This window comes from Populus alba, chromosome 14, assembly GCF_005239225.2.
Source record: "Populus alba chromosome 14, ASM523922v2, whole genome shotgun sequence".
Lineage (NCBI taxonomy): Eukaryota > Viridiplantae > Streptophyta > Magnoliopsida > Malpighiales > Salicaceae > Populus > Populus alba.
Window position 1 is genome coordinate 9,685,815 of NC_133297.1, and position 27,501 is coordinate 9,713,315.

At 33.4% G+C, this 27,501-nt stretch overlaps 2 protein-coding genes and 1 pseudogene across 2 annotated transcripts; 2 read left to right on the forward strand and 1 right to left on the reverse strand.

Annotated features, from left to right (window-relative positions):
* The first annotated feature begins 2,956 nt into the window (after positions 1–2,956).
* On the forward strand, positions 2,957–4,651 carry LOC118041486 (sucrose synthase 3-like; annotated as a pseudogene).
* Positions 4,652–6,777: 2,126 nt separating this feature from the next.
* Positions 6,778–9,626, reverse strand: LOC118041485 (endoglucanase 17). The gene is made up of 8 exons (XM_035048842.2): positions 9,139–9,626; positions 8,834–9,040; positions 8,495–8,695; positions 8,306–8,398; positions 8,041–8,202; positions 7,836–7,947; positions 7,573–7,736; positions 6,778–7,494 (listed from the first exon to the last, which is right to left on the reverse strand). Exons 1-8 carry the CDS (start codon positions 9,397–9,399, stop codon positions 7,162–7,164), a joined length of 1,533 nt encoding a protein of 510 aa, XP_034904733.1. The 5' UTR covers positions 9,400–9,626; the 3' UTR covers positions 6,778–7,161.
* An 11,735-nt stretch (positions 9,627–21,361) lies between these two features.
* On the forward strand, positions 21,362–23,501 carry LOC118041484 (probable pectinesterase/pectinesterase inhibitor 7). The gene is made up of 2 exons (XM_035048841.2): positions 21,362–22,516; positions 22,634–23,501. Exons 1-2 carry the CDS (start codon positions 21,529–21,531, stop codon positions 23,323–23,325), a joined length of 1,680 nt encoding a protein of 559 aa, XP_034904732.1. The 5' UTR covers positions 21,362–21,528; the 3' UTR covers positions 23,326–23,501.
* The last annotated feature ends 4,000 nt before the right edge of the window (positions 23,502–27,501 follow it).

A 27,501-nucleotide genomic window follows, 5' to 3' on the forward strand; every position in this document is an offset into this window, starting at 1 on the left:
AACATAGAAAATCATGAAACTCAATGTCCAATAAATTCAGCATTTGAGGATTGAATTGGAAAAAGAAAAGGCACTATTAAAAAAGGATATAAGAAAAAAGACTAACGGCAACCCAAATTAACATTTCAAATGTATAACTCAAGTCATGAGATCGGAATAACTTCATAAAAAAATCATGAAACTCAATTCTAAACCACCCAAATATCAAAGAATGAGATTAATTTTATATAAAAAAAAGACCTAAAGCAAAAACTATTAATCAAAAGAATTACAATGAAATTTGAAACACAAATAAAATGACATGACATCTTTATCTTCTTGGCATATCAATGTGAATCCTGGGGAGAGTAGAAAGAACATAGAGAAGAGAAGAAAGAAACAAAAGAAAAGGATGTCTCCACGGGCCACCAAATCAAATGCATGTTGCACTACCTAACAGCTTCAACTATGCTGTTTCCAATGCCTCTAAGAAAGTCGGTGTTTTGACGTCGTAGCAAGTCACATGTGCTGTTAAAATGTGACGACTTGCTTCCACATGTTGTTGCGTACATCACATGCACCACAAAGTTTTCTACTCATCTACCCTAGCCCACCATATTTATTAATTTCAGGTTCAATTTTGGCCGCTTAAAGCCTTAATTGTTTTACATTAATATAGTTTTATTATGTTTTGCCAAGTCTCCCCATTTAACAAAAAAAATCAATGGTCTTAATGTTAGGGATAGAATGATATTTTCAAAATAAAATCATTTGATATTATGATATTAATTGGAGACAATTCTTCTTAAATGTATAGTATAATGACTATATTGTCATCACAAGCAAAATATTTCAAAAGATTTCACTGGGCAATTTGGTTTTTTTATACATTCTAGAAGCATGGTATAAGAGCTATATTACTCTTACATGTAAAAATTGTTAAACTTACAAGAATGGGTTTTTTTCATCTTTTCATATTAGTTTTTTTTAATTAACAAGTTGACAAGGGGTAAGTTAGTCTTTTGAATAATATAAATATTATTAAAAAAATATTGTTGGCACATGCAATGTGTGGGCACCTCGAAATGTAGCCTTCTAGGGCAACATTGAAAATGCATAACCATCTTTTTTCCATTGGTGTTATGCATGCCGACAACAGCATAATGGTTGGTTTCGATAGACTTTTTTATTTTCCTCCCATTTGTTTTTCTTTCTTTCCCTTCCCAAAATATAAAGTTGCTATTTAATTTATTTTTTGTTTTTATATTTTATCCTCGCTCTTTTGAATGCTTATTATTTTGTTTGTTGATCCTTTTCTATTTATCTTTTTTCTTTAATTATGCCACTCATCATCTGGTTTCATTTAATTTTATATCAAATTTGATCATTATTTTTTTTATTACTGTTTGTTTATTTGTAATCATTTTTGTAATTGAATCTTGTTTTCAATTTTATTCCTCAATATTTGATTTCAAATTATTTTTATATCAAATTTAATCCTCATTCTTTTAATTGTTATTTCTTTTTTTATTGCATTTTTATTTTTCAATTTCACCACTTAATATTTATATGATTTGAAATTTTTCTTTGTTATATTTTGGATTTGCCTTCTATGATGTTAGTCTCGAGCTCATGACCTCGGTCTCGAGTTTTAAAGATCAACACGGGTTAACTTTGGTCTTTTGTTTAGCTCCTTTTTTAAAATTATTTTTTTCAATTCCTTTCATCAACATTTGATTTATCAAGAATTGATCTTTATTTTTTTTCAATCTTCTTTATATAAGGTTATTTAATCTTGTGTTCATGATTGTGGGGTTAATGGATAACCCGGGTTGAATCAAATATTTTTTCCTTGCTTTTTTTAATTAGTTTTTTTTAGTTTTGTTCTTCAATATTGAGGTGTTTGATAATTAAACTTTATAATTTTATCAGTTTGCTTTCGATTAGGTTATCTTGTTATCATGATCAGATTGCAGATTTGACAAGTTAACTTGAATGGGCTCAAGTCGGATTTTTTTAGCCTTTCTACGTTGTCATTTTTTTCTATTTATTAATTTTCATTGCATTTCTTTTATTCATGTTATTTAAATTAGTTGAATTAAAATTTTCTTATCACGGACTCCCTCTTGCTATTTTACTACAATAAACACCTTCAAATCTTGGTATTATCTAGATACATATACCAACTCGCACCACTTAAATTCCTGTGAAAGAAGTGAATCAGAATTTTTTTCATCATGAATTAGCTCAGTCCTACAATAAACCCATAGGCACCTAACAGGATATTGTGTGCCAGATATTATATGCAACTATACTTGATAAAATTCAACCCCTTGAATTTCTTTGGCATTATGACAAGGCATGGGACACATTTCAACTCCCTTTAGTCATAAAAATCTACACCTTCTTAACACAAAGTTATTATTCTATCACAGATAACTTTTCAGAATCAAGATCTTCTGTTATCTTGACCTTATAGGTTTCCTTAGCTCTAAAGTCAATAGTTGGAGCAGTTGGTGGTTCTTATGAAAAGCTAATTACAAATAGAAAATTAATGTGTTGTGAATTAGGACTTGGGAAAAGAGCCTGGTGCCCTTGGTTTGGCATGTTAGAAACATAGGGTATTGGTGGCATTGACAAAAAATTAGGCTGAAATGCATTTCTGTATGAGGTTTCCATGGTTGGAGGTCCCTTCCCTAGATGATATAAATTGCAATGCTCAGTCAAGCTGGAAAATATAAGAGATTTGCATTGTTCCGCTTTGCTTTCGGTGGCCACTACTCTATGTGATACTGCAAATATATATTCGTATCTATCTTTACTCTATAGAGGGGCATATGTACTTCTGTCGGTGCGTGTTTGAAGGCTTCCTAGAGGGAAAAGCCCATCTGTTCTTTATCTGAACTGAACAGTTCATGTGGAAGACCGTGCATTTTTAGAATATGCTTTGTGCAAAAGCCAGTATAGGAGGATCATTTGGACCCATGCTTCCATTATTTAGCCACGGCAAACCCAACGATAGTTGTAGGGAAGAACTAAGAATCTGGGATAAGATACGTACATGTGTTGTTGGTGAATTTCAAAAGAGGGATCTATCCAACATTCATTGTTCAACAACCACTTCACTTGTACTCTTGTTGCTTCAGGAAGACCATTAATTGCTGGTCAGTATGACTGGGTCGGTAGAGTGCTATGGTAAGAATACTAAACTGAGGGAGCAGGTAAACCTTGACATGGTAGCTGATTGTATTGATGTTAAGAAGTCCAAAGACAGGGAACAAATTCAGGAGATTGAGAAGATGCATGCACTTACGAAGAAATACAAGTTGGATGGACAATTTCACTGGATAACAGCCCATACGAGCACGCAATGGTGAGCTCTGTCGCTACATAGCAGACACCAAGGGAGCCTTTGTGCAGGTATAAGGTGCTACTGTGGTTTCTCATCATGTTCAAGATTTTCACAGGAACCATAATTAACTTCACAACCCCCTTCCCCTGTTGTCTCTATTTTAGCCTGCTTTTTATGAAGCCTTTGGACTCACTGTAGAGAAGGCTATGACTTGCGGTCTCCCAACGTTTGCGGTTGCCACGGTGGTCCAGCAGAGATTATTGAGCATGGTCTACCAGGATTCCATATTGATCCATATTATCCTGACCAGGCTGTTGCACTTATGGCATATTTCTATGAAAAGTGTAAGGAGGATCCAAGCTACTGGAAAAAAAATATCCGATGCTGGGCTTCAACGGATCTATGAAAGGTCGGTATCTCAATCAGTAAATGTCATGACACCATTTATATTGTGCTTTCTGAAGCTCACTTAGATCTCCTGATGCTGTAGATATACATGGAAGATTTACTCTGAAAGGCTAACGACTTAGGCTGGGGCATATAGTTTTTGGAAGCATCATACCAAACTTGAGAGGAGGCTCGGACTCGAAGATATCTCGAGATGTTCTACATTCTCAAATTCGTGATTCGGTGAGTGCTTGACCCATTTTCAAATAATTATCAAGATAGCGTAATTGGCAATCTGGCTAGTTCACTGTGATCATTTCAGAAGAAACATGGTCACATAGCTGTGGCTCTGGCTCTCCAAATGCAATCTTGGATAGTGTAAAGTTTCCAAAAATTCATATTAATCCGACATTGATATCGCGTATAAAGATATATGCAGCTATCTTATGCTAGTTAATACTTCAAGAAAACTAGTCAATCCAAGCTGTTGTGAACAAAATGATTCTCGGAGAGTTCCTTGCACTCTGGCCAGTGCTAGGAGGTATGCTTTCCAGCAATTCCTCTACATCGCTCGAACTTCCTTGAAGGAGGCACTGCTAGATCAGGGTCTCTCAAAATAAAATGTAATAAGCCCAATGCACCATTTGCCAGCAACTATTCGGTATGAAGGCCCAATTTTTGCAGTTTTATCTGTTGTTAAATGGACAGCGAATAGGATTGACACGTTAACTTATCGTTGGATAAGGATTCACTAACCCCGCTTGGGAGATAAATGTGTCATGTCTTGTCTGAAACAACAATTGTATCGATTACTTTTGGTTAGTAGACCAGTACATTGCCACGTCGTGGGTTGAACTGATTTTTTTTAATGTAAAAAAACAAACATTAAGTAAAAAATTAAATAATATTTGTAATATTATATAATATTATTTTTATTTTATTTTATTCAATCAATTTGTTTTTTATTTTATTTTATTAAATAAAAAATTTATTTTAATAAACAAAATTATTAAATATAATTATGTTAAAGGTTTGCATTATATGGTCAAATATCTTGATTTATATTTATTTTTTAATTTATATTTATTGTTTATGATTTTTTTTTATGAATACATATAGTTGTTTATTTATTTGATAACATATATGTACAAGCTATTTAATTTACTTTTCAAATTCTTTTATATAAAAAACACGTGGAAAAAGTATATGTATATAATTTTTAAAAAAAAAAATTAAACAAAATACCCGACAGATCACGTGTCAAACAGCTAATACAATGTAATGTATAATATGTTGATGGATTCATGTTCTAATAGTTGCCTTGTGGATCGAAGGTAGCTCCTAAAACATTTTGACTACCCTCGTGCTTGCAAGCCGTTAAGGGTCTCCAATATTACCACTGAGATGATTTGGCTCAGCTGGAAAGAGTAGATGAGGTGGGCAGTTTGGTCTTCTGGTTGGTCCCCTACTTTACATGGCCAACTCTACGGTCTTGTGGTGAATTAAAAGGTATATTTAGTTCGAAGAAGGTATGGTGGTTTTTGTTAAATATATAATATTTTTTAAATATAAATTACATTTTTAAAAGCTAAAAAACCACAAATTATCTTTCATCCAAACACACTTATAAAAATCATGCTTCGAGAAATCACGGCTTAATTAGTAGCCTCAAAGAAGCTAAGAACAGCAGCAATCTTGAACGTCCTTGAAGAGCGGAAGAATGTGTTCTGGTCCCTTTAATTCCTTCTCCCGCACAGGCGATGAGGATGTGGTGGTCCTCCTCCTACATTGTAACCAGATCAAGGACTGCCCCTGGCCATAGGCCCACGAAGGAAAAATAAACGTTAATAATAAGTATCTAGAAGGTGTTTCAGTGATAAAAATTATAATTAAGAGATTTATTTTTTTTATAATTTCAAGTTTGAGCTATATTATTGTTCATATAATAATTACTGAAAATTTCTATAATTATTAATTTTAAATTAAAATTAATCAAGAAATACTTGTTTGGAAACTTACAATAATAAAAAAAAATAAAAAAATAAACGTTAACAAGTCTCTTATGGCACGGCATAGATACTCCTGACACCCATCTGACGAGTCTGCAACAATTACAAAGTGTTTTTTGACCACAAGAAACCCTGCCCCCAAACAGTACCACGTGCCCCTCCCTGCAAACTTTCTTCCTTTCCTTTCAAGTGTCACAATCAACTGCAAAGGTATTCATTTGGAACATCATCCACAGACGCATGTTAAAAAATTAGCATCGTCTCCATGCAACCACCGATAAAAAATAGCGGTTGAAGGGTGTGTTTGTCATTATAATTTAGAAAAATATTTAAAAATAATTTAAAAAATTTTATGTATTAATATTAAAAATAATTTTTTAAAAAATTAAAAAATTATTATTACACTTCAAACACACTAACTCCAACATAAACGCTATTAGTAATAACAGCTTTTACAAAAATCACGTTTTTTATTTAATTGATATTTATAAAAAATTAACTCACTTCTCTCACTCCTGTTACATTACCTTATATACTCTCTTTTTTTGGCCACGACCATTGTATCTTGATAAAAATTTTTAATTGACTTTTATTTAGATTAATTAATTTTTTTAAAAAGAAACATGTTTTGAAATATCCAAACCGCATTGCGGTTGTATAGAAAAATATATTATAAGATGTAATTACTATTTCAAATAACAGATGTATATAAAAATAATATTTGAAAATATATTTATATTCAATTTATATTATTTTTCAACTTGATTATTTCCTGAAAACTTTTACCAAACCATGTAGTTTTGTATTAAAAAAAAAATCGTAATTTCTTTGGTTTTCCTCTGCAGATTTTTGCGTGTTAGTTGTTAGTTTCAAGGACAAGACATCCCATCCGATAACATTTTTAATACTTTTTGTTAGTGGTCCCACTACAACCCCTTTGTCATCTCTTTTTTTCCCCATTTTTTATCCAGTTGATTCTTTTGCTGAAGTCTTGAGCCATGGACCAAAAAAAAAAAAGCTCAGGAGAGAGGGAGAGTTATGGCAGTAAGGTTATCGCAAGTTAAACACTAGTGGACATATTGCAAGTTCCAAAACGGACTCACATAACTAAAAAATAGAAGAAGCCCAACGGCTATCCTATTAGGGCCACCATATTTGGCCTTTTACATACACAAACGCCGCTGTGGGCACGGCGATGGCACTCGCACCATAGGTTGAAGCTGCTATAGTGACAAGTATTAATAAACTAAACAATACAAGGTAATCCATGCTTGTTGACCAATGTGCTTCAAGGTTTGGGGCTCGAGCCTTGGGTCTCTTGACCCCTTAAACCACTTGCACATCTAGAGATGTATTTTAGGACGCATAAAAACAAACCACTAAAAACGAGAAACAGAGTCACCTAGCCTATCAAGTTGGAGATGCTGCTAGGGCTCAGAGCTGGCCAAATGAGTGAGCAAGATAAGCCAGTGCCCCTACTAGGGGTGCGTTCATGTAAGTAGCAGGCTCGGATTGCTCATAGTCTGATCTTTCATCTGGGAATCTATCGTGTTCGTCTGGCCCTCCAACTATTGCACCCACGAGAATGTTCGGGTTGGGGGATTGAGACTTCATTACACTGAAACCCGAGGAGCATTGGATCTTTGCTGGGTGTGCAGCCATCGACGGTAGTGATGAACCCCTGTGGTGAATCCTTTGTGGATACCTTGGACCATACCCCACCATGTAGGACATTTTCAATGGGTTGTCTCCTAGCAGATAGTCCACCTGATGACAATTTTATAGATAAATAAGCACCTTAATAAGAGATCAAGGTACCTTTGAGGATGATTTTATTTTATGTACCTGTTTCTTTGCAATATTTCTTAGCCTCTTCGGAGTGACAGCGGTCGCACCGCAGTTTACAATCTTGCGAGCAATGGTTAAGTACTTGGCATACGATAAGAGCAAGAACGAAGTGGAAGTCACATACTGCATGTTGCTGTCATTCATTTTGAACAGCAGACCACCTATTTATGAAGCAAGGAAAAAACCAAAACTAGCCGTTTAGGAAAATGGCACCGCGATTGGGGAGATGGGAACTAGAGACAGGACAGTGGGGACTTGACCTGGAGTGTATTGGGCTGAAGAGAAAGGGGCCCCTTGTATGAGAGAGCAGATAAAATTATCTGCATGATCTTTGTAGTCATGGAGGGATTGCACTTTTTGAACAAGAAATGCCTGAGATTCAAGGACAACGTCGATCATTTTAATTGATTGATGATCATAAATACAATATTTGACAAACAAAGAACTGGAAGCAAGAATAGGAACCTTGGAAAGAAGAATCCTTGCTCCAACATGTTTGTTATCCCAACCAAAGGTATTGTCAAATTGTGCAGCTCCAAGAGTCTGCCCATTAACTTGAATGTAATTGAGATAAGTTGGGTTCTTGGTCGCCTTATGCAGCCAAGCAGCACCCCACAACAGCTCATCCTGCCATTTTTGGATACCCAGGAGGAGAATAAGTTTTATGAACCCCTCTTTAAAAGAATAGGACTTGTAGTTGTAATGAAGGACTCAAAAGCACGAACTTCACCTCATATCCAGAGTAGGAGCAATAGAAAGGGCAAACATATTTCTTCAACCCATTGCTGTAGGCTCCTCGGTACCTATCTGCAAATTGGAACACCTAGACAAGACAACAAGTTATATCCAAATTTCGTGGACAATCAACTTTTTTTTTTACTGAGATTTTAACAATTTAGCTCTAGTTGGAGATATTTACCCTGATAGCTCTTCTGACTAAAAGCTTGGCATAAGTGGGGTCACACCTTCTAAACACCAAAGAAGCAGCTGCAAGAGCAGCCGCAGTTTCAGCAGCAACTTCAGAACCAGGGGAATTCTTGTCTACCTTGTAAACACTCCTTGGAGTATCCATATCTTCTGGTCTCTCCCAACAAGCATGGTCCTTATTAGCATCACCAACCTGAAAACCAAACCCCAAACATCTCATTTTGATTTCTGCTGCTATTTTTCTCTAATCAAGTGTGCATATGCCTATTCATGGTATCTCCCAACAATGTGCATAGAACTGAAGAATGCAGAGAAATCCAAGACTGCAAACCTGAACATAGATGGTGTCTGGATGGGCTGTAGCTTTGAGGAGGTAATCAGTTGCCCAACGAATGGCTTCTCTAGCGTTCTGCAGCTCACCTTTCATCAACCCACCAAACTCTAATACACTCCATGAAAGCATGGTAGTAGTGAAAGCCATAGGGAACCCAAACTTCACATTGTCTCCTGCATCATAGTACCCTCCCACCAAATCCACCTGCATTGTCATTTCGACAACAAAAATGAGCGAGACTCGAAGAAATTTGAAGGAAAAGGGAAATCTGAGGAGAAAAGGAGTCATCTTGGTCCACTTACATGCATGGCTGAGCCATCTGTTAGGCCAGAGTCTCTCCTCCATGTGATCCTCTGGCTAGAAGGGAGCTTGCCTGACCTTTGGCCTTCAAAGAAGAGGATTGATTTCGTCAGGGCATCTCTGTAGTTGTGACTGGCAAAGCGAGGGTGGTGGCGGTGGTGAAAGGGGTTGTTGTGATGGACAGGAAAGCCATGGCATACAAGAAAAGTAGCGAAACAAGAGAAGAGGACTAGAAGTGTGAAAGAGGAAACAGAGAAAGCCATTTTGGTCAGCCCAGAGAAAAGCAACCTACACCAGCCAGCTAACCAACCTGCAAGCCGCAGTGAAGAGCAGAGGCCTTCCTTTCTCTATACTTATAAAGAAAAAGCTGCTCCTTTGTATTACCATTTACCCTCCTGCTTGGTTAGTGGTTACCATAATAATTAAGCCCATGTCCTTTAACAACTTCGAGGCCTCGGTTGATCCTTCTTTTTAAAAAAACTCGTTTAATAATGGAAATTGGGATGTTTGTGCTTCGTGCATTTTTCAGTTTGACATTAGGAGCCGTTTGATAATGGGATTTATTTTTTATATATACTAGGGAATGTATTCTCTCCAAGAACATGGCACACCGGTGGGAATGCGATTCCCCTTATTTTGTAAGGAAAAAATAATATTCCTTCGAGGGATGAAACTGGATTTTTATAAATCTTACATACCATAAAATTCTCAAGAATACAACTACCACAAAACTTCTCGTATTTCTTAGAATTTGAGAATCCATTTAAAATAAAATACAATAATATTGCGTAACCTTCCACGACAATGTGAATCTTACGATCCTTGTACCAAGCTTCCCCTAGCTTGAAGCTGCGGGATGTCAATTCCAGGTTCCCCTTACCCTAAAGATATGGACATCTAGGGCCATTAATCGCAAAACATTGACAGTCACGTGAAAATCTTAATCACGTTATGGCTTAGTAAACGATTTTGGTAGGGCAGGAGTGAATGGCTATATGCCCGGGAGCTGGTTCAAAGTTACCTATTTGGTCCTCTGAGAGGGATGCGACAGGGGATCACGCAGGCCATGCCTTGAACACGATGCCCTCCTACTGGGCTATGAGTTAAATTCATGAAATGGACTTGTCTTGAGCGGCCATGCTTTCATCCCGTAATTGGAGATTTATTCGATGCTAGAGGTGAAAAATAATGACTACTCCATTTCAACAATCTGCATTGTTTGACATAAGAAAAGTATTTAGAGGTAACAATCTTAACAAGTGTTTGCTAAGATGTCGAACCATAAGAAGAGGCATGTATAATGTACTTGCAACAGCCAATGCAGTTGCTTTTAAGTGATATGGGACAACCCACCCTGATTTGTTGTGCATGTTTCTGTTTACAAGCATAATGATGTAATAATGCTTATTCAGGTGATGAGGATTAAAATCCAGTATATTTAGAAATGGAGTTTTATTTTTTTAACAATAGATAATTATATATCCATGATGATTGGTGAAAGAGAATCCAACACCTGCAAAACACTCATTCTCAGCGGGGTACAGGGACTCGTAAATGATAAAGTAGGTAATTTTAAGAAACTGATAGTAATAAATGAGAAAATGAATAATAAATTCTAAAAGTAAAAATATTTGTTTTTATTTTGATATTGTAATAAATACTATGGGATTGAAAAGTATTAGTGCATATAAAATAAAACTTGTAAATTTTTTATTTAAATGGTTTAGATGGTATTTATAACTTCTGAACTTCATGGTTTTGCTGGAGTAGAAGGGTTAAAGAGTCATTTTCTACTAATAAAATTAACGAGGGATAAATATATTTTATACAACATTAATGAGATGAAAACATGGTAAACTATTATGAGATTTTTTATACATATATGGGTATAGAAAAATGAGTATCCTAGATCTTTAGCTCTTTGTGCTTGACACAATGCCAAACCTACAGTCAGTGGGCATGGCAGCGAACCAACCCATTGTCTACTTAAGCTTGGTATGTAGTCAAGTCCAAAGACATAGAGCGTGTTTGATAGTGTGGTAGCGGTTGCTTTTCAAATAGCTTTTCGTGCCGAAATACATGCTAATGATATTTTTTTATTTTTTAAAAATTATTTTTGACATCAGCACATCAAAACGATCCAAAAAGTACAAACCGAACTCAATTTTAGCAAAAAAAAAAAATTTTGAAATTTGACGAAACGCAGTTTCGACCGCACTACCAAACGGTCCCATAGAATCTTGCAGTACACTAGCCTCATTTTTAATTGGGTCTAGCATGTTGCTAAGTCCTAGTTTAATGGGTCAGAAAGGTCATTAGACTCATGCCCAATAGGGCTTAGTACGACCAAGCCCAAGAATAACGGACCTGGTAATTCGCTAGACCTATATCCAATTAGGCTCAACTCGCAACTCAACCTAAAAACATTGAGTCTAGCACTTGAGCTTAGCACAGTGCTAAACTCAATGATGTTGGGTCTAGAAAACTCTTCAAACCCACACCTTATTGAGCTTAGCTCGCATCCAAGCTCAAGGATACTAAATCTAGCAACTCGTTAGACTTATTTTCACATGCGTTCGGCTCGTAGCCCAATAAAAGGCACTGGTCTTGGAATCGAGTTAGATCCATGTTATTTGGCCCTGATATTCTGTTAAGCTTAGAAATATTAGGTATAGACATAAGCCCCACCCACCTATCAATAAATTATCACATTGCCTCTTGACCTTATATACAAGGATTTGGATTTAAAATTTATTTTTTATAATGCAAAAAAAAAGAAGAAGGAAGAAGCTGATCCATCAACATGGAATGGAGTTTCAGTACCATCTCAGTTGCCTATTCTGAATTTTTTTTTATCACTGTTTTTTTTTTTTTTTAATGTCTTAGATTCCTTGAATATGGTACCATGGATTGGTATATATTGTCTGGTGTAAAAAAAAAAAACAAACTCTTTGTTTACTGCATTTCATTTTTCAAATCTTATTTTCATGTGCACATCAGAACTGAATATATATGATATCCTAAGATTGTTAGCGAATTATCTATATTGCTTTTAATAAATTATAACCTAATAAATTTGTTCTTAATACAATTTGTTCTGATCAACCGTTTTTGATAATCCAATAATTAAAGTGTTGTTGAGAATTGTTAGTTTTTGCTCCCAAGAATGGACAGTTACATTAAGCTAGTTCAGTCGTGTCTCCTTCATTTAATTACCACTAATGATCATAAAAGTAGACAAGAAAACATGGGAGTTAGTTAAATTAGTACAGCTACAGTACCAGGAGTGCTAAGCTTAATTGTGATGACATCTTCTTTTCCAGCGATTCTTTTCAATGATTGGATGATGTGCGTTGCATATGCGGTCCAGCACCGTTGATGAGGCTGTGTGCTCCACAACCCTTTCTCTATCTCGAGTGAACATGTAAAGGGCCCGAGACATGTTGGATGAAAAGGACGAGATTTGTGAAGGATGCATACAAAGCTTCAAGAGAATTAATGAAAAACAACCGAGAAAAAGATGGCCACGGAGACATGTGGTGTGGTCCTATGAATTATTGAAATAGATACTTTATTATTTTTATTTGAAAATATATTAAAATTCATTTTTAATATAGATTATTCAAGAACATTATTATTAGTAAAATCGATGCTTGTTTGGATAGAGGAGATCGAAGAAAATGAAAATCTGCACGTCAGGGATGGGAACTTCTACTGACAAAGAGATGGCCCAGATTTGAGTATTATGGCTCGACATTTGGATTAACTGATCATGCCATCATGTGCTTCTCTGCCATCTTCTCACATGCAAAAGCATGCAGTGTTTCTCTGTAAAAAAGAGAAGATTGGGCTTTCAAAAAGCTGACACCGTTTTTCTTATTGGCTGAGAACTTGAAAAAAGGGTGAGAACTGGGAACATGGTGGTCCAATCCTGCAACAGGTGGATCATTGTAGCCTATCAGTTATTACTGCAGTGTTTTTTATTTTTAAAGTATTTTTATTTTAAAATATATTAAAATAATATTTTTTTTATTTTTAAAATTTTATTTTGAATATAAATATATCTAAAAATATGATAATATTATCATCACAATGCATTTAGAGCAGGTTTGAAAACACAAGCCAACCTAAGTTTTTAAAAAATATTAAATTTTTTAAAATCATTTTGATAAATTAATTTTAAAAATATTTTTTAAAAAATAAAAAAATATTATTTTAATATAAAAAATAATTATAATTATATTTTCAAATAAATTAGTACCTCACATCTCCGTGATGATTGGAAACTTATTGAATACGGTGATCATAAGTTCGACAATAGCTGAAATGAAATTCCAGTACAAATACAATCAATTATTTATCATACCTTTCAATTTTATGCGCCACGGCTTCCATGATACGTGTTTTTTTCTTTTATGTATATAAAAAGAAACATGGATAATGAGCTGTCACCGAACATGCCGTTATGGGATTCAAATCTGAGCACCTTAGTATTACAAATAACTATTTTTTAAAACAAAAAAAGTTTAATGAATGATTGACCTTAAATCCAAGAATCTAAAACCTTACGTAAAATTTTAAATCTTAAATGTTTCGTTAAGAAAAAAAAAATCAAAGTAATTTTAATTTTTAACCACTAAAAGTCTAAACCACACTTAAAAATAAACAAAAACACAAGGGCTGTCACTTTTTAAAAAAAATCTTGGTCCTTTATTTTCATTACCATGTAACATAGTTTTGAAACCCGACCCGGCTAGTCGATTCAGGATTAGAACTGGACCGGGTTGAAAAAAAAATAAAGAAAGAAAAAGCCTAGTATGGCCCGGTCAAAAACCCGATTGCAACTCGTTGACTTTCACTTTTTTTAACTAAAACAACGTCGTTTTAATTCTTAAAAAATAAAAATAAAATTGACCCGGATGACCCAATGACTCAGTTAAAACCCTGAACTCGGGCTTTAAACCAGGCTGGATATGAAAACTTTGTTGGATAAACAAAAAATTTATTTTAAAAAAATTAAACACTAACCGAATGCCAAATTTTTTTTAAGACTTTAATAATTATATAAAAAACAAATCATTAACTCTAAATTCTAATTAACATAAAATCAAAAGATAAAACTGAAAGAAAAAAACATTGATGACCCAATACAAAATAACAAAAAAACACAAAATATTATGGATGAAACAATATTTTATGGTTGTGGAAACATTGCTTTTCCCATTTTCTTAAAGTGTTTTTATTAATTAAATCAAATTTGGTTGTATTTATCATGAAAATTCTATTAACACCAGACATGTGCGTATAAAATTCAACGTACAAGTTTTATTTACAATAAATGAACTTGAAAATATAGGTTAAAATAAGGATGAATTATTTGTTCTTAAAATAATTTATCATCTATCTTTATCTTTTATTGCACGATATCATTTCTCAAATCTATTCAATTACTTCCATTGGAGAACACTGACAAGAGTAAAACAACGAATTAGAATTAGAGTGTGTAAACAATGTTCTCTAAGAAATAGATAAGAGAGCAAGACGAGGAAGCAATAATTTACATGTTTTTGACAAGAAAAAAATATTAATGAAAGAGCTTTTTAAAAGGCCAAGAGTTTTTCTCTCTCTTTAATACATCTGGAATTGTCTGTACATATGTAGTTTATTACCGTTTTTTAGAAAAATTGTTTTATTTTGAAAAGACAAAACTCTTAATAAATCACATCAATTTAATTTCTAACAGTATTGACAGAAGCCTGCAAGAGCTTTCGATATTTGGATGACAACCATAGTCGGGGGAATGCAGCAGGTGTTTTCCAGGAGAGCAGGATTACCGTTTGGTATTGCGTTTCAAATAGTATTTTATTTAAATTTAAATATTTTTTTATTTGTTAAAATTAAGTTTAGTTTATATTTTTTGGATCGTTTTGATGTGCTGATGTCAAAAATAATTTTTAAAAAATAAAAAAATATCATTAGTATGTATTTCAGCATGAAAAGCTATTTAAAAAGCAACCGCTACCATACTGTCAAACACACTCTAAGACAGGGATTCAAATGGGCAAGACCATGAGCAAACGTTTAATTCTTCTTCCGGAAGGATACGAGGTGTCAAATGTTGAAAGAAAGAACGTTAATTTCAGATTGGAAGGGAAAAGGGTTAGAGGAGAGTGTTTTGAGACCTTTTAGAAACGTGGTTAAAATTAATATTCTTTTTAATTTTTAATTTTTTTTTTTGTTAAATTTTTTTTATGTTTTCAGATGATTTTCATGTGTTGATTATAAAAATATTTTTAAAAAAATATATTATTTTAATAAAAAACATTTTATACTATAACCGCCTTTACTATAATTCCAAATATATCGTTCTTTTTATTGGGTGGAGTAAAGGGTCCTCTCTGTTTCTGGGCTTAACATGGACAGCATGAAAAGGGAGTTTATTGCGTTTGGGCCTGAAAGTGAAAAGAGTAGCCTGATTTGGATCTGAGGGAGTAAAAGCTAAGAGCCGAAACTAAATGTTTTTATGATCAATTGTTTTCATTGAGGAAACCCTGCTGCAAAGCGGTTTTCAAAGGGCAAAATGAAATGAACTGAAACCTGCCAGGACCTGGGAGACGAAGGGTAGTTGGCATCAATAGTAGCTCTTCGTAGCAGTATTTTGAATGCTTCAACCATCGTCATTGAACTGGGTAATCCCAGACAACAATACGATTAAGCGCTCTGGGGGGTTAATTGGGCTAATGGAGAGTCTAGAGAAGCCAATCTGCAGCCTGATTTGCATCTCTTGTAGCTTGACAAATCTCCACATTTTCCTAACGCTCGGGCAAAACACAGATATCCCTTTCCCTTGGCTCGAATTGAGCTAAATATCATATCGGAATTGAGCTAAATATTTATCTATTTGTTACTTATAATTCTAACAATCCAACCATTTTCAATTTACGTACATGAACATTAAGGCTAAAGTTGTTCAAGGAGTTTTAAATTCCTCTTATGAGGTGCTGGGTGGGAAGGGAGCCGAGACTGATGCCTGCATGGACCTCATAAGCTAATCGAAACCACCACAGAATATTTGAACGGAGCTATGTATTCATTGCTTCCGAGCGATTATTGTTGTGTTGCTCTTTGCCAAAAGAGGTCAAGGGGCCTTAACCGTGTATATATTGAATACTTGCATTCACACATACACGAACCTCAGGAAGCTTAAACTTGGGAAAGCCTTTCAAAGGGCAAGTGCATCCAGTGGCGAAGCTAGAATATGAAACTTTAGGAGGGAAAATTAAATTTATTCTTATTGATAATATATTTCTCTATTTTTTGAGTTTGGAATAAGAAAAAAAATGTAAAAAAATGTGATATTGATTAGAATTGGTAAATGATAGTTTTTTGATGACTAACAAAGCTCTAACAATCTTAAAAAACTTTTTAAAACCCAAAAACTTCAAGTAGGGGTAATGTATTTAAACTCAACGTCTATGAACCTAGTTCATGATACCAACCCTCATGGCCCAACCTTAGGGAATAACTCAATATCATAAGTCCGGTCTAGGAGAATAGCCCAATGCTCGTGGGCTTAACTTAGAAAAAAAGCTCAATTATTATTGGCTCCGTTACATTTTAGATCATACTCTCCCTGTATCTTTAGGTATATAAAAATCCTTTAAGAGCCTATTATATTTTCATTGACATTAACATTGTGTAAAGAATAACATATAAAAGTTCTCTAAGGGTCCACTATATTGTCATCAACATTAATATTATGCAAAAGATAATGTATAAAAATCATCCAATGACTTATCATATTTCTATCTCATTAATATATTAATATATGTTAAGGATATTTTCTCTTAATAAAACCATTAGGGCAAAATTACACTTTAGTTTCTCCTATATATATAAACTTACTTAAGTATTGGAGAGTCCTAAATCAATAAATAAATAAAAAAAATCTTTTGCAGGTACTAGTTGCCTTAACTTATCAGGTACCAGCTACTTTAACTGAAAGAATAAATAAGATTGCTAGAATCAAGAGATTAACTGATTATTCAACATATAAATCTTATTTTTAAGTTACTTTGGTTTCTTAAGACATCATCATTAAATTTTCATCTCCTTCGATACTTTTATTAAACACTAATATTTTTTAATGTAATACAAATTATAATTTATATGCAAAATAGAGTTTTTATGATAAAATTAGGTAGATTTATATGCTAGATCACCTGATGAACGATACTTTACTAGAAGTAGAAAATCTCAAGTTACACTTATAAACTCTAATTTTATTAAATATTTTTGAGAGACCAATTTCATAATTTTAAAACTTTAAGGACATACTCAAAACATTAATAAAACTATAGGGATCGGGACAAACTTTGGGGGACATGGCTAAATCAATTATTTTACATGTTTTAAATCAATTGTTCAAATACATATCCAAGATTTTGAGTGTTTTTTAATAAAAACTTTCAACTTTACATGTTTGTGCCTCATCAAAAAATTAGACCTTGTTTATTTTTGTATTTTAAAAATGTTTTTAAAAAAAAATTTTATTTTTATTTTATTTTTTTCTTTAATTCAAATTAATATATTTTTAGTAGTTTTATATCATTTTGATGAACTGATATAAAAAATAATTTAAAAAATATATATTATTTTAATGAAAAATGCTTTTTAAAAAATAATCACAACCATACTTCGAAACAGAATATATATAAAAGTTACTAGTAATTAGCACGTACTAGTAAATAACCATGTACGTATTACAATTTCTAGATAAGTTTTAATTGAATCTTTAAGTGTTTAAGGTAATTACAATGTGGTTTTAATCGTTTAAACAGGTATCCTGATGAAGCAATTAGCTAGCTTTCTGGTTTTCTTTTTATTCTTTTTTTTTTTTTCAGAAAGGATGGCATCGGATATACGTAGTCTCCGTGAAAACAATCTCAAATTCCTGAATTACTGTTTTTACTCTGCTCACCCTCAAGATAATTCTAGGGGATTTTTGGTCACAGGTATCAGAATCATGAAAAGGACCCAACTGCTACATATAGTCGTATTTTCCAAACTCACTCCAGCATCGGACGGCTATGGGCTCTTGTGCCTTTGTTTCATCTTACAACTTTGACATCGACGACAGATGGTTCAATGCGGTTTCAAAACACTGAAAAAATAAAATTATGCTTTCCACAAGTCATCGAAGTCGGTGGTTTTATAAGCTTAAACTAACGGAGAAATGACTTGGAACCATGTATAGTGGAACATCGCCAGCCTGTCTAGGGCTCTATTTCAAAACTCCATGCATCCGTATCAACTAAATAAATGTAATGGCCAAACATTATATTTGAATTCAAACGTCGAGGATTGCACCTACAACTCGATCTTTGACATTCCTAATTTGATTAGGCAGCGTATCTCCGTTACATTTCAACAGCTATTTTTCTAGGTCAATAATATCACACCATATTACCGTGTTCTCAACCAATCATTGATCAAGTGCTTGGATTTAGCTTCCTTTTTTTTTTTTTTTATGAAGTATGTCATAGCATGATCGATCTGTGAAGCCCTATTCTTCTTTTTCTAGTTTCAATATAGAATAACGAAGATACTAATTCCTAACCATTCTTGAAATTCATTTAATAAAAATCCCATTATCATCAAATCTTTCTCTTCTTCGATCACCGATCCTGATACGGAAATGTTCTTGCTCGATCGCTGGGAACATTATTATGGATAAATGTTCCCCACCAGCCATGTGGTTTAACGACAAGAGTTGAGACGTTTGAGAGTTGACAAATTGTTTAGCGAAGCTTCGTTTCTTTTGGAGCACATGCTGGTGATTCAATTCCCAAGGTTTTACATCAAACCAACTTGTTCTAGATTACTGCGGGAATTTGTCGAGTAAGGTTTAGTCATAGCCAATATGGAATTGAATCACCACACACTCGCAGACACAAGAGTAGGTAAATGAAGAAACCTCCACGCGTTTGCACGGCTTTCCCGTCAGTCAAATACTTTTTTTAAAAAAGAAAAATAATCCATATTTGCATTAGGAAATACCCAATTTGTGTAGCTGCATTGAATGAGATTGCATGGATCTAATCCATGTTTGTGTACAGAATTTTTATATATATATATATATATATATATATATATATATATATATATATATATATGTTTGAGGATCGTTTGTGTTTGAGGAGATGCGCATGAGGCTTTGCGTTTAATTTGAGTCTGCGCGTACGAGAGCCTTATGCGCAAGGATGAACACTTTTTCCAGTGCAAAAGCCTAGACTATTGGATCATGGATCTATCTCATATATAAACATATATATTTTTCTATTCATTCATTCATTTATATATATATATATATATATATATATGTATGTATGTATATATGTATATAGAGTTACCAATCATACATGCATCCAATATAATAAAACAATGACTTAAACCATGCATGAAGAGTTCCCAGCCTTTAGAAATACCTATTTGATGTTGATTTTTTTTCATGCTTATATTATCATACTAATCGCATATTAAAATTGCTATGATTCCAATTTTTATTTTTATATATTGTTTTTATTTTTCTAAATCACAGGAAACATACCAATTTTAAAGTCATTATCAGTTTAAGTCACCTACCAATTAAAGCCAGGGTAGTCATCCCCCATAAAAAAAAGATTATTTGAGGGTTTTTTCCAAGACACCTACTAATTTAAGCTAAAAAAAGATGCTGTCTAATTCCTTTAGAAGTTCTTAATTTTTCCGACGGTGAGAATTCTTATTTGATATTTCACCCATGGCCATTGGATGAGGTTTATTTTAATATACTTTTAAATAAAAATATTTTAAAAAACAATAATCATTATACTATTAAACAAATAAAAATGATTAATTTAAATTTAAAAAAAATATTAATTTATTTAAATATACTTTTAAAACATAAAAATAAATCATAATTATCTCTATCCTCTCCCTTCGTCAAACATCCAACTAAACCTCATCATCCTCGAATATTTTATCTACGGATGTGGGGTTCGAAGGAATTGTCAGGTTTGGTTATATTGGTTTCGTCCAATGGCCGTGATGAATCTGGCAAATCTAGTAAATCTATGCTTTTAACCAACCTGTCTGGCTCCACCGTTGACTGGACATGTTAGAATAAATTGGATATTTTTATTAGGTTTGTGTGAATTTTGACGAAAGGAAACGATATATTTCCTCATATATATTTAAAGTTGTTTCTATTTAACTTGAAAGTCATGAAAGTTAGCGGTCACCTTTTATTTTATTTGCTCATATTTAAAGTTGTTTCTATTTATCTTAAGAGTCATTGGTCATCTTTTATTTTATTTTTAACTCCTATTAAGGTTGTATTCGGTGCTATAAAATATTTTTATTTAAAAATAAATAAATATAACTTTTTAAGCACATTAAAATAATTTCTTTAATTTTTTTTTATATAAAAATCGATATCTACCGGAAAAATAAACAGCTCCTTACCGGCTAGTCTCATATTTGGCTCATGCCCACATCTGTTTCGTGTAGTCTTCTATATTTCACTTTTATTATTCAAGATTATTACAGACTTTATGGGACTTCATTTTTTCTCAAACCAAATGGCCGCGGCATCTAGTCGCTTGCCATATGCAAGGCACGCAGCTTTATTATCACAACCATGAATTCTCAAACCAAATGGCCGCGGCATCTAGTCGCTTGCCATATGCAAGGCAGGCAGCTTTATTATCACAACCATGAAACGAAGCAAACCAATGATTTTGACTTGATGAGAGATCAATTCTTTGACATTTTACCACCTCTTTTTTTATTATTTCTTTTGTAGTTGCTACCCTCCCTAGAATGAGTATTACTTAGACTTTTGAATTGTTGCCAGTATATCTTGGGCGCCCATTCTACTGGTAACTTGTTACTTACTTTAAACAAGATTATAATTAGAGTTTAATGTCTCCCACCAACTAAGAAAAATTATATCCAATTGATTAAACGAAGAAAGTTATCGGATAGACTTGCCAGCGGCAGGTAGCCGACTAGTTGACAACCGTTGAAGAATGACACGCACCGAATTGCAAGGAGAATTATGAATAGACTAAGTTCAATCAGAATATATATATACATGCTCGTATACTTACCTGCATAGATTACAACTTGGATTTTCGGTTTACATGAGACGTGACAGGAGACCAACGCGTTTTTTCAGAAAGTCGTGCAAGTTGATTTCATAAATATTACTGCTAACAATCATCAAGTTATAATATTTGAATCGAATCATATAAGCCACTTAATTTGCAATCCTCTATAAATAAAGCATTCCCATTTACACAAATCCCTCAAACTTAGCTAGCTGCTTGTAACTCTCCTTTGTCCAAAAAATGATGCCTTCTAAGCTCGTCTCTCTGGTAGCGTTGGCTGTTGTTTTTCTTCCCTTCCTTGCCTCTCCATCTTTAGCAGATGCACCAAGTAGTCCTGTCAGCCCTCGAACCCTTTGCAAGTACACCCCAGACCCTTCCTTTTGCAAATCTGTTCTCCCTGTCCAATCTACCAATGTCTATGACTCTGCCCGACTTTGCGTCCGAAAGTCCCTGTCACAATCCCGTAAATTTTTGAACCTGGTTAATGGATATCTCTCACGCCCCTCCACTTTGTCGGTCGCTGCCACTCGGGCTCTTGGGGATTGTCAGTTTCTAGCTAATCTAAACATAGAGTTTTTGTTGAGCTCCTTTCAAACTGTCAATGCTACTAGTAAAACCTTGCCTTCTTTGCAAGCTGATAATGTGCAAACTTTGCTAAGTGCCATTCTAACGAACCAGCAAACCTGTTTAGATGGCCTACAGACCACATCTTCTGCTTCGAGTGCAAGTAACGGTCTCTCAGTCCCTTTGTCCAATGACACAAAACTTTATAGTGTTTCTCTAGCTTTTTTCACCCAAGGTTGGGTTCCTAAAAAGAAGAAAGGGAGCACATGGCAGCCTAAAAGCAAGCAGTTTACATTCAGACATGGACGATTGCCAATGAAAATGTCTGCCAGGACCCGTGCAATTTACGAGTCAGTGAGCACAAGAAAACTCCTCCAGACAGTGAATAACGATATAGAGGTCAGTGATATAGTGACGGTGAGTCAGGACGGACAAGGAAATTTCACAACCATCAATGATGCTGTCGCTGCAGCTCCAAATAATACCGACGGCAGTAATGGCTACTTCATGATTTATGTCGCTGCAGGCATTTATGAAGAGTATGTGTCTGTTGCAAAGAACAAGAAATATTTGATGATGGTTGGAGATGGTATAAATCAAACGGTGCTTACTGGGAATCGTAGTGTTGTTGATGGGTGGACTACTTTCAATTCTGCTACATTTGGTAAGAACTTTGAACCTTCAACGTGGTATTAGACTAGATCCTGGCTAATTTTTCATGACCAGATAATTATATGGGCTTAATCTAGCTAATTAATCAAATTCGTGATCCTTGTTGCAGCTGTGGTGGCACCCAATTTTATTGCAGTGAACATCACATTCCGTAACACAGCTGGGGCAGTCAAGCATCAGGCTGTAGCTGTTCGAAATGGAGCTGATTTGTCTGCATTTTATGGTTGCAGTTTTGAAGGGTACCAGGATACCTTATACACCCATTCTCTGAGACAATTCTACAGGGAGTGTGATATCTATGGCACTGTTGATTTTATATTTGGCAATGCTGCTGTTGTTTTCCAAAACTGTAACTTGTATCCACGGCTGCCTATGAGTGGTCAATTCAATGCCATCACTGCCCAAGGTAGAACAGATCCGAACCAAAACACAGGCACATCTATACATAATTGTACTATTAGAGCTGCTGACGATTTGGCTTCGAGCAATACAACGGTAAAAACATATCTTGGGAGGCCATGGAAGCAGTATTCAAGAACTGTTTATATGCAAAGTTTCATGGATTCACTGATAAATCCTGCTGGTTGGCAAATATGGAGTGGAGATTTCGCACTAAATACATCATATTATGCAGAATACAACAACACCGGACCGGGTTCTGACACTACAAACAGGGTAACATGGCCCGGTTTCCACGTTATTAACGCTACTGATGCTGTTAATTTCACAGTGTCTAGCTTCTTGATGGGGAATGATTGGCTACCTCAAACAGCCGTTCCCTTCTCCAGTGGCCTGATATGAGCAACTTCTATGTAAATTGGTGCTTGTTCTTTCATTTTTTTTTCGCCAACTGTTTATTCAGTCTGTAATAAGGCAAGACAATATCCTGGGAAGCGAAAGAATGTTATTGGCAGCTGTCAATGTAATTGTTTTATGGATTCATTAAAAATAATGTAGTAAATTCTTTTTAGTTAAAATATTGTTCTAGTTGAAAGATTAAGAGTGCTGTCAGCTGGCAACTTGTTTGATTAAGTTTGTAATTAAGGAGGTATTTTGAATTGTCGGTGATTGTTGTTTTTTCAAAAAAAAAAAATTAAAAAGATATATGTATTGGTATAATAAATTTTTTTATTTTTTAAAATTTATTTTAAATATTAGTATATCAAACAATTAAAGAATATACAAATATAAATTTTAAATAAAAAATACCATTTTATAGGAAACTTAATATTTTCTATAAAGTATTCTAGAAAAAATTTTAATTAAAAAATCAAAATAATTTAATAATAAAATTTATACAAAAAATAGTTTCAAGGTATATTTGATATTCGCTCAAGGAAAAATGCTTCATTAGAACGGCTTCATGCCTCACGAACATCACTGAAAAGAAACCGCCATTTTCTTAATTCTTTCAATCACTGCAAAACTGATTTTGTAAATTTCTCTCTTCCCTCAAAGGAAAATCTTATTTTTAAAACCCAGAATATTTGTAATAAGATTTTCTTTAGTCTAAAAGAACACGACAACCGCCACAATCCACTTCCCTGCCGGTTGCCGCCCCCAAACCAATAACCACCGAACCACCACAAAATCATTTAAACATAAAACTTTTAAGACCAAGCTGTTGATGGATTTGTATTCGAATCAGACCCCTGTTCAAGAGCAGCGTTAGCGCGGTATGCGACAATAGATTCCTTTGTCGAAAAAAAAAAAACAAAAAAAAAAATCAGATAAAAGAATGATTAATGTACTTGAATATAACAAGAAATTCCCACAGAGGTTGTTCATCAATATCTGTATAATGAAGTTTGTTGAGAATATCATGGTGGATGCCTGGATGGTGTTGAGTTGATACTATATGATGCATGTGGCAGTGTGGCACGCTCTACAATTACACATTACGGGTAATTTTATTTTTAAAAAAATTAATATTAAAAATCATTTTTTAAAAATATAAAAATATATTATTTTAATATATTTAAAATAAAAAAAAATACTATTACAATCTATATAAAATCTGCAAAAAGCCAGGATCCTTGTTACTTGTAATCTCCTGCAAAAAAACGGATGGATGGATATGGGCTAGAGATGGAATTTCCATCAGTAGATCTGTTTCTTTAATTATTTTTTAAGAAACTTCAATAAAGAATAAAAAAACGGATATGTACTAGAGATGGAATTTCTATCAGTAGATCTGTTTCTTTACTTATTTTTTAAGAAACTTCAATAAAGAATAAAAAAGATTTAATTACGGAGACAGATTAGTTATGGCTAAATCTGTAGCTAATTTACATTATTAGAAACAAATTAATAAATAACACTGTTCTGTATATAATTTTAAGTGGATTTCAAGATATAATTTATATAATTTTTTAATATATAAATAAAAATTATTAAAACTCATATTATCTTGTATTTAATAATAAAATAAAGATAATAAAATTTAAAGTTATGATCATTTAGTCAATATAATTCTAATATTATATCAAATAACTATTTTAAATTAAAAATTATTAAATATAATTTATATAATTTTTTAAATTTATATCTCAACTCGGTAGGCAACATTGGCTTTTCAAGTTGGCGTTCATGTTTCAAGTTGGCTTATTTAATTTATTGATTTCATTTCACTAGATCCATTAAATATTATAGTTACTATGCTTGATTTAGGATCTTATTGGCTAAGAACTCAGATCATTGGATAATTAAGTCATTTCAAAAACAATAATATTTTTTATTTTTCAAATCATCATCTTGGGTAAAATTTAAAAAAAAAAATGATTAAAATTGCCTCTACAATCATCTATATATGGTTAGGTCACTTGTTGAGTTTCCAGAGCTGGTTTAGCAGAATTAATTGCTACCCTTTCAAAACCTAATCCAAGCTAAGGTTCTGAATGCGACGTGCGACGGTCATTAGGCCGGCAAGTTTGATAGCTATGAAAAAACCAAAAACAAAAACAATCAAGCACGTTAGAAAAACAAAAATGGAGGAGATCGAGCACACAACAGTTGCCACAAATCGCATAAACATGCACATAGCATCAATAGGAAGAGGCCCAGCAATCTTGTTCGGTTGTTCCTGCACGGTTTCCCTGAGCTATGGTATATTCGTGGCGGCACAAACTCCTCTCTCTTTCCTTCCTCGGTTGCCGTTGCATAGCTCCCGGTCTTCGTGGCTTTGGAGACACCGATGGTCGCACATCAGTTCGTGAGGACACCGGGTTCCACGTGGTGGGCGACTTGATCGGACTTCTTAACTCGCTGGGGATCGATTTGGTGTTTTTGGTTGGTCATGACTGGGGGGCCATGATTGCTTCGTATTTTTGCACGATGAGACGTGACAATGAGAAGGATTCGGTCACCACAAGCGTCCCGTTCTTGCACGATTCCTACTGTCTCTGCAGATTTCAGCTACTTTTGCTAATCTTTTATTATTAGCCATTCATTTACTTCTTTTCTTTTTGGAGTAATGATGTAGATCCGGATTATTACAAAGAATAGACACGTAATAAATATCTCTAAAATTGAATAAAATTACAAGGGGTTTGTTGGTGTTTTTCCTTACATTTTTTTTTTCAAAGTAGCAAGTGTCAGCTTTTTTTTCTCTATGAATAACAGTTTTCTACTGTAGTTTACAAGTGCGGTTTTTTAAATGTTAATTTCATGAGAGGAGAGATAAAAAAAAAAAAAAAGATAAGATTCTGAATGCATAACAAAGTTTCAATAACAACCCATAGATATCTATGAGAATAGTAAGATCATAAAAAAATAACTAGTATGGCCACATGCTTTGTTTAAAAATACATGACTCATCTACCACTTTGGACGATGCTTGTTGTTTATTTCAATTATTATTGATGATTTTTTTATTATTGTTAGATTAATTTTATCAAGAATTTTATGATACGTTGAAAGTATTATCATTAGAATTTTAGTATGCCTTTGGAATCTCATTTTTTTTTTCCCTATCTCTTCTCTCATGAAATTAACATGTTACACTTCCCAAATATGGTAATTTAAAATACTTATAAACTATAATTTTTACTAAATTATGCTATTTAAAAAAAAAAATTGGCATTAGTTTTCCAAAAAACAAATTTGGAACCATGTTAAAAAAGTTCAAGTTTATCATTATACAAAAGAAAAATATGTTTCATTGTATAAATGACAATTTTGTAGATATTTTTAATTTTTTTTTATTGTAGCCTACTTTTAAAAATATAAACTTTTGATCCCTTAATTTTTCACCAATTCAGTTTGATTATAAAGTTTATTTTCTTTATATTTTTAGTTTATGGTTTGAAAAATAAAAAAGAAAATGGCTGGATTTTTGTGATAAAAAATAAAATATCAATTAACACTAGTTTTAACTATAAAAAAATATTGATTTTAGTTTTAACGAATTTCATTTAATAAAAAAAATATCATCTAAGAATTTTTTAGCTTTCTTGTTGCCTGAAATATTAGATCCGAGTAAAGGAAGTTTTTTAGATTCAGTTTGAATTAGGGTTTTTGGATGAATTTTTGAGTTCTTTGAGGTGAGGTTATGTGCATGTTAAGGTATATGGAGTATTTGAGTTCATTTTTAGGTTAAAAAAAGGGTTGAAATGAGTGTTTAGATAAAAAAACAAATTATTGCCATTGATTTTCTATCCATCATAATATCGGAATCTGGGAAGAGACAAGCAAGAAGATCCGTTGACAATAGACAATACATCTTGCCCAGGCGAACAAGCATAGGCTGAAAAGCATGCTCCCCTAGGCTTTTTAAAGTTCATGCACGTGCTCCTGATCCTTTCTTTTTTGGCCCATTGATTTTGTTTTTTCTTTTATTTTTTTTATTAATTTTATTATTCAATGCTAAATTATTATTATTATTATTATTATTATTATTTTAATATATTTTTAACAAAAATTTATGATGTTTTTCAATGTAATATAATTGATTTTCTTACTTAGCTTACAAAAAAGATT

Excerpts from the sequence above, each read along its gene's own strand:
- LOC118041485 (XM_035048842.2), bottom strand. The coding sequence starts at position 9,399 with ATGGCTTTCTCTGTTTCCTCTTTCACACTTCTAGTCCTCTTCTCTTGT. Across the intron at positions 8,696-8,833 it reads CAGACACCATCTATGTTCAG|GTTGGTGATGCTAATAAGGA; the intron begins GTTTGCAGTCTT and ends TTTGGTTTTCAG. Across the intron at positions 7,948-8,040 it reads CAAGGATTCTTCTTTCCAAG|GCATTTCTTGTTCAAAAAGT; the intron begins GTTCCTATTCTT and ends CTTGAATCTCAG.
- LOC118041484 (XM_035048841.2), top strand. The coding sequence starts at position 21,529 with ATGATGCCTTCTAAGCTCGTCTCTCTGGTAGCGTTGGCTGTTGTTTTT. Across the intron at positions 22,517-22,633 it reads TTTCAATTCTGCTACATTTG|CTGTGGTGGCACCCAATTTT; the intron begins GTAAGAACTTTG and ends TCCTTGTTGCAG.